The 6,730-nt window shown below is 56.2% G+C and overlaps 1 protein-coding gene across 5 annotated transcripts in view; it reads right to left on the bottom strand.

Annotated features, from left to right (window-relative positions):
• Nucleotides 1-102: 102 nt before the first annotated feature.
• Nucleotides 103-6,730, bottom strand: part of LOC123829736 (solute carrier family 23 member 1-like) — a 48,769-nt gene continuing 42,141 nt past the window's right edge. For all 5 annotated transcript variants that reach the window (XM_045855598.1, XM_045855601.1, XM_045855600.1 and 2 more), the window contains 6 exons: nt 6,366-6,522; nt 5,006-5,259; nt 3,702-3,866; nt 3,185-3,293; nt 2,994-3,089; nt 103-1,478 (listed from right to left, as the gene is read on the bottom strand). In XM_045855598.1, coding sequence (XP_045711554.1) covers nt 1,222-1,478; nt 2,994-3,089; nt 3,185-3,293; nt 3,702-3,866; nt 5,006-5,259; nt 6,366-6,522 — 1,038 coding nt within the window. In that variant the 3' untranslated portion in view covers nt 103-1,221. The remainder of the gene's footprint in view (nt 1,479-2,993; nt 3,090-3,184; nt 3,294-3,701; nt 3,867-5,005; nt 5,260-6,365; nt 6,523-6,730) is intronic.

The raw sequence follows: 6,730 nt of genomic DNA, 5'->3' as shown, positions 1-6,730 counted from the left end.
GATTTCAGAGTGCTCTGGGCACTTTCTGGTGAGGCTCCTTGACAAGCAGTGTATGTGGCCCTGAGCTGTACGCTGGCTGTGATATTTGACCAAACACTATTCTAGATGTTTCTATGAAGGTATTTATTTTAGATGAGATTCACGTTTAAATCAGTAGACTTTGAGTAAGGCAGATTACTTGCCACAACGTGGTGGGTCTTGTCCAATCAGTTGAAGGACCAAATAGCCCAAATGATTGACCTCCCCCGAGAAAGAGGGAGTCCTGCAATGATCACCCTCAGGGACTCAGCTCCAATCTGCCCAGCCTACTGGCTTACCCTGCAGACTTCGGACTTGCCAGCCCCCACAGTCATAGGAGCCCATTGCTTAAAGTGTCTCCCTCTCTGTCTCTCTCCTGCGTGTGTATATTTCTATATCAACCACATATGTGTATATATATATATATATATATATATACACACACATGGGTATATATATCTAGTAACACACATGTATGTGTGTACACGTGTGTCTGTATCTGTACACACAAACACAACCCATGGGCTCACTTTCTCTGGAGAACCCTGACTAGTCCGCTGAGCGTGCAGAGGGAAGGGGTTCGCCTGGCTCCTTACAGTTTACACATCACAGCACAGGGGCTCCCCTCCACTGCAGACCCCCACATTCTTGGACCGCTTCATCTCCTGTCTCCTCCACTGCCCAGCTCTCACCACTCACTGTCCTGTGATGTAGGGGCCGAACCCCAAGGACTCTCCCTGGGGGTGTGCGGGGGTTACAAACAGCAGGGACACAGAGGGGAAGGGCCTCTGGAGGGGCCCGCAGGGCCACCTGCCTCTTTGGGGAGGAAGAGACCTGTTCTTCCAGCCAAGTGCCCCATCTCCGTCCCCTGCCCCACTCCGCAGGCCTCTTTCTCCCAAAGCATCAAAATACTGTCGAGAACATGTGGACTGAGGGTGTTTCTGCAGGGACACCGGGCTGCACTGGTTTATACTGGAGGTGCAAGGCTGGAGACCAGCGGAAGGATGCAGTTCGAGGCCTGGCCTCGTCCAAGCACGCTTGTCGTGGTCTTCAGTTAATGCTTATCTGGCCACAGAGGTGGATAGGCCAACAGAGGTGCTCAGGAGGGTGTGGTCCCCATCTGTGCGTGCACGGGGCGATCAGCACGTCCTGGGGTAGGGGTGGGTGGGGAGGGCTTGGGGACGTGGGTCAGAAGAGACAGCCTCACATCCTGGTTTCTAGGGCTCCCTTGGGACGCTCTCCTGAGGGATCCTGGGAACAGAGTGTGCGCTGGCTCATTCCCACCTCTTCTTTCCTACCACCTTCCAGTCTGGGCCAGAAGGGGAGATACCGGGTCCAGGAGGGAGAGCAGGACCGGGTGCCAATCCCGAAAGGGAAACCGTAGATCTCCAAGACCTTCGTCGTCTCTGAAGACTCCTGGATTTGATTCCATGTCAGGAGGCCTCTCTCCTCCAGACTCCCTGAGAGCAGACAGAGAACAGTCAGGACTGGGTGGGGATAGAGTGGGCCATGGAGGGCTGGAAGGGGACTCTGGCGCCCCTTGCAGGCAGTCATGAGGTCTCGGCACCCTCCACCTGCCAACAGAGGTGGCTGCCAGCCTGGCTCAGGAATCGCAGCTCAGCTCAGCCCAGCTCAGCTTCCCAGGCATTGCCTGAGCTCCCACTCTGGGCAGCTGACACAGCACAGAGCTCTGGGTACGACCTCCTGTGAACCACTGTCCTTCCATTCAGGGGCTGGCCTTTCCACATTTTAATGTTTCTAGAATGCAGACACATTTTACACTTGGAGGAGAAGAGAATGTGGAAAATAGAATACCCCAAAGCGGGTGCTATCATAAAGGTCCTTCCCAGAGGCTGTGGGAGGGTCAAGAAGGGCGTATTGAACACCATCAGTGATGATAGCTCTGAGCTCTCCACCTTCCACCTCCTCAGCACTTAGAGACCCCATTCGCTCATCCTCACACTGATGACCCCGTATTGTAATTGTCTCTTTCTCTGGTCTCTTGCTCCCATTAGCCTGTGGGTTTCTGGAAGGCAGGGAGCATGTCTCTTTGCATTTTGTATTTTCAGCAGAAGCCTACCTCGGAGGTATTGTGGGTTCAGTTCCAGCCCACCGGAATTAAATGAGTATCCTAATAAAATGAGTCACAATCTTTTTGCTGGTGGCATTTGTAAAAAAAACAAACCAACAAAACATAATATCTGTGAAGCATGACAGAGTGAAGTGCAATAAAATGAGGTGTGCCTGTATATAGCACCTGCAACACGAGGGCTCAAGACGTTTTTATCGAAAATATGAATGAATGAATGAATACCCATGTCCTCTCTCTCACCAGCTAGACTCCCCAAGAGCGCTGGGGCTGTGTCTTTGTCTTTTTGCTTCTGGTGTATTTCTCACCTTAGGGCCCTGTCATAGGTTGAATTGTGTCCCCCCCAAGAAACTGCATGTTGAAACCCTAGGCCCTGCCCCTTAAAATGTGACTGTATTTGGAGATAGGACCATTGAACAGATGACTAAGTAAAAGATGAGGGCTTTCGGGTCAGTCCAATCTAATCTGATGCGTGTCTGTATACAAGGAGAGCAGGACACGTGGAGAGACCCCAGGGATGCACACCCACAGCAGAAGGGCGGGTGTGGACACCGTGGGAAAGCAGCTGTCTGCAAGCCTAGGGGACAGGCCTCAGGGGGCCTGGGGGGAGGCCTCAGAAACCAGCCCTGACGACACCTTGACCTCAGATTTCCAGCCTCCAGACTGAGAGAAAATCCATTTCGTTGTTTAAGCCCCAGACTGCGGTATTTTGTGACGGCAGCCCTCGGAAACCAAGACAGACCCACACACCCCACCAGGCCCAGGGCCCGCTCCAGCTGTGGTTGGCCTGACCTGATGTAGTCAGGGCTGGAGAAGCAAGGGGAGTGGCCCAAATGCTGACCCCCTTGCCCAATCTGCTAGCTCACGGAGCGAGGGTGAGCCCTACCAGGGATGGTGTTGTCCAGGAGAAAGCCCAGAAATCCACCGACGAACATGCCCGTGGTCAGCAGCACCTGGATGACCTGGTCCAGCTGGAGAACCCCTGGTGTGGAGATAGAAGTGACAAGGATTCCCAGGGATGAAGGGCCCTGTGGGTGCTGCCCCTGGGTGGTCCCAGCCCAGAGGATGGAGAATCACCTGTCTGGAGCTTCTCAGGATTCTTGTTCACCCAGTTGGGAATGGCGAGCCCACAGAAGATGGAGAAGCCAAAGACAAACAAGTTCCTGGACGAGTTCATGTCCACGTACTGTGGGAGAGAGGGCCCCGCGGCAACCCGGAGCCTCAGCACCCTTGCTGCACGCCAACCTCACACCCCTCCAGGTGCCCCTCCCCTCCCACTGCCGCCAGAAGTTTTGGGGGAGGGGGCTGAACTCAGAGCAACCCACATTCTCAGCAGACAAGCCAAGCCCTAATTCCCACTTGGCTTTGGGAGCTGAATGGTTCGGATAATCCAATTCAAACTGATACAATTTCCGGTTTGGGATGCTTCTAGCTACGTCTTTCTTCCATGGTGGTCTGCGGGGAGCAGTGTGGTTACCGGGACCAAGGAGCCCCTGCTCCTCCCCTTCCCCAGCCCCGTTCCATTCACCTCAATCCCCACGGGCTCCTTTCAAGACGGGAAATGCTGCTGTTCTCCCAGGGGCGCCTCGCTCACCTGCAGGTTGGAAATGCCCACGGCGGAGATGATCCCGAACATCACCAGGAACATGCCTCCGATCACGGGGGTTGGGATGGTGGCAAACGCAGCCCCGACCTTCCCGAACACGCCCATCAGGAGCAACACACCGCCCGCGGCGACAATCACCATCCTGCTCCCCACCTGCAGCACTCGGGGACATCAAGGCGAGAAGCTCAGCACCAGCCAGGCCACACGTCTCAAGAACCTCTGCGCTGCTCCCGGGCACCTCCATCAACGTTCTGCACAGGCTCAGCAGAGCAGCCCCTCCTAACCCAGAAGTGACCACCCCCGCTCTGCCCCGGCATGGTGCATGTGGGAAAGGATGAGGGTGTGACCAGGTGGCAGCTGAATTATTCAGGTTCGGAGGTCTGAGCCCCAAACCTTGGAAAGTAAAACATTTCTTCAGCGCTTCAAAGCCACTGATGTCTGCGATCGCCAGGCTAGACTTTCTGCCGGTGGAGTGGCCACCACCACGACGGCCAGTATGGTGAGCAGAATGATGGCCCCTCGCAGAGGTCATGTCCTAACCCCCAAACCTGGGAATGTGTTACCTTGCATGGCCAAAGGGACTTCCCAGAGGTGGTGGAGGGAGGATTTTGAGATGGAAAGGGAGTCCTGAGACAGCCAGGGAGGCCCGATGTGATTACACGAGTCGGTATAAGCACAGGACATTTCCTGGCTGTAGTCAGGGTCATGTGACTATGGGAGGGAGGCCAGAGAGGTGCGACGTTCCTGGTTTGGAAGATGGAGGATGGGGGTGGGGATAGTCGAGGATGAGGGCAGCCTCTAGATCAGCGGTCCCCAATATTTTTGGCACCAGGGACCAGTTTTTCCACCTACTGGGGCGAGGGGCGGGGCACAGGAGGAGGAGCTCAGGCAGGGGCGGGGCTCAGGAGGCTAAGCTCAGGCTGGGGGTGGGGGAGGCGTCAGGAGGCGGAGCTCAGATAAGCTCCCCACCACCACCGCTTACCCTGAAGCCTGACTCCTAACAGGCCTCGGAGGAGTACGTGCCCCTGGCCCCGGGGGGTGGGGACTTCTACTCTAGATGACGGAAAATGCAAGGACATGGGTTCTTCCCTGGAGCCTCCAGGCAGGAATGCAGTCCTGCCAAAGGTAGTCCCCGGAGACCCATGTCAGACCTCTGACCTCCACATCAGTAAAATAATAAGTTTGGGTTGTTCGAGGCTGATAAGTTTGTGCTAATTTGTTACAGCAGAAATAGGGGGCTGATACACTGAGTGGCAGATTGAGGTCCCCTCCGGCCCCGAGAAGCCACCTACCCTGGTGATTCCCAGTGCCCCAACATTCTCGCTGTAGGAGGTGGTGCCGTTCCCGGTCCCCCAGGCCCCTGCCAGCAGGCAGCCGAGGCCCTCGATGCCGATGCCGCGGTTGATGGCGTGCTTCGGAGGGGGTGGGGCCCCCACCAGCCGGGCGCAGGCATAATAATCGCCTACAGACTCCACCATTGAGGAGATCACCCCAGCGATGATCCCAAAGACCCCAGCCAGGCTGATGGTGGGGAGGCCCCACTGTCCTGAAAATGCAATGCAGACGGAATATGAACCCAGAAGGTAACAGGGTGCCAAACCCCACGGAACATCTTTGCCTGAGGGGTCTCGGGAAGGCTTTAAAGATGGGGCAGCATGTCTTCACCCCCACAACTGACTGTCCGGAGGATTTGGCTCAGACTCCTGCTCTCTCATTCCTCCCTCAGGGCAGGTCAGACACCCTGACCTTGAGGCCACTGTCCGCAGAAAGAACCAGCAATGGAGCATCTTCCCAGAAAGACCTCGAAGCCTTTGGGAGATGAGAGTCTTACTCAGGGAGCCCCAGCCCCACAGTCCATAGGCCAGGGCAGTCCTCTCCGGCACCTGGTTATCTATACACCCTGAGCCAGGAACTGCAGGGAAAGGAGACCGGGAGTGGCCTAAGGGATGGCCTTGAACTTGTCTCCCCAGAACTGTTTTCATTCAGTCCCACGCCTCCCTTGTATGGGATCTACGGAATCCGGGAGGAGACCTAAAGGTCCGGCTAGCAGGTGGGGACCTCGCTGTCCCCTCCCTGCTCCCAGGCTCACGGGCTCTGACCCACATGCGGAGAGGGGGTGAGAGACGCAGGCCAGCTCAGAGGGAGCCTCTGGTCTAGCAGAGGAACAACGAATACGGGTTGTTGGAAGCCACTTAGTTTGTGCTGATTTGCTACAGCAGAACTAGGAGCCTAAAAGGACTTGTGGACACGGACAGCAGTGTGGTGGCTGTGGGGGGTTGTGGGTGTAAGGGGACTAAATGGTAATGAAAAAAAGCAATAAAATTTTTTTTAAAACAACAACTAGGAGACTAATACATTGAGTGACAGGTGTGGGTGCCCTGCCTGCCTCAGGAGCCACCGTCAGCAGGCTTACCCAGTGCCCCAGCAGTGTCGCTGCCATTCCCTGTCCCCAAAGGAGCCTTAGGACAACCTGGGGGTCTCCTTCTTCTCTCAGGGGTCTGATACGGGCTCCTGGGGCCTGCGCCTCACTGTCGGATTCCTTGGAGGAAAGCCTGCCTGCGCCCCTATTCGATACTCCATCCCCTGCCCTGCGCCCCATGGGCAGTCCCAGAAGCGGGCCCCAGGTCAGAAGGGTCCCCATCTTCTCCTTACCTGGGTAAGGGAATCGAAACCAAGGGGCCTGGCTCAGGACGCTGCCTTTGGCATCGGTGCGGGCCAGGTACCCAGAGGCCGTGGGGGCCGAGGGGAGGGCGTTGGTCACCGTGAGCACGAAGCAGAGGAGCCACGAAATGCAGAGCGCCAGCAGCACCTGCCGGAGGAAGCCGCCTTCACCACTGCGCCGGCCCCAGCCCCTGCCACCCCTCCCGGACAAGGGGAGTTTAGTGTGTGGTGGATAATTAGCACAGTAAAGGGACGTAGAAAATAAATGATGGGGAGCCCTTGCGTGAAATAGAGGCAGAATGTCCGGTGAGGTGGGCACTTATTACATAGTCCGTCTCCGTTTCTACTGTTGGCCG

This window comes from Phyllostomus hastatus, unplaced genomic scaffold, assembly GCF_019186645.2.
Source record: "Phyllostomus hastatus isolate PE091 unplaced genomic scaffold, TTU_PhHast_1.1 phas_scaffold_114, whole genome shotgun sequence".
In the NCBI taxonomy this organism is placed as follows: Eukaryota; Metazoa; Chordata; class Mammalia; order Chiroptera; family Phyllostomidae; genus Phyllostomus; species Phyllostomus hastatus.
Note: the sequence above shows the minus strand (reverse complement) of the source record. Positions and strands in the feature narration are given on the sequence as shown.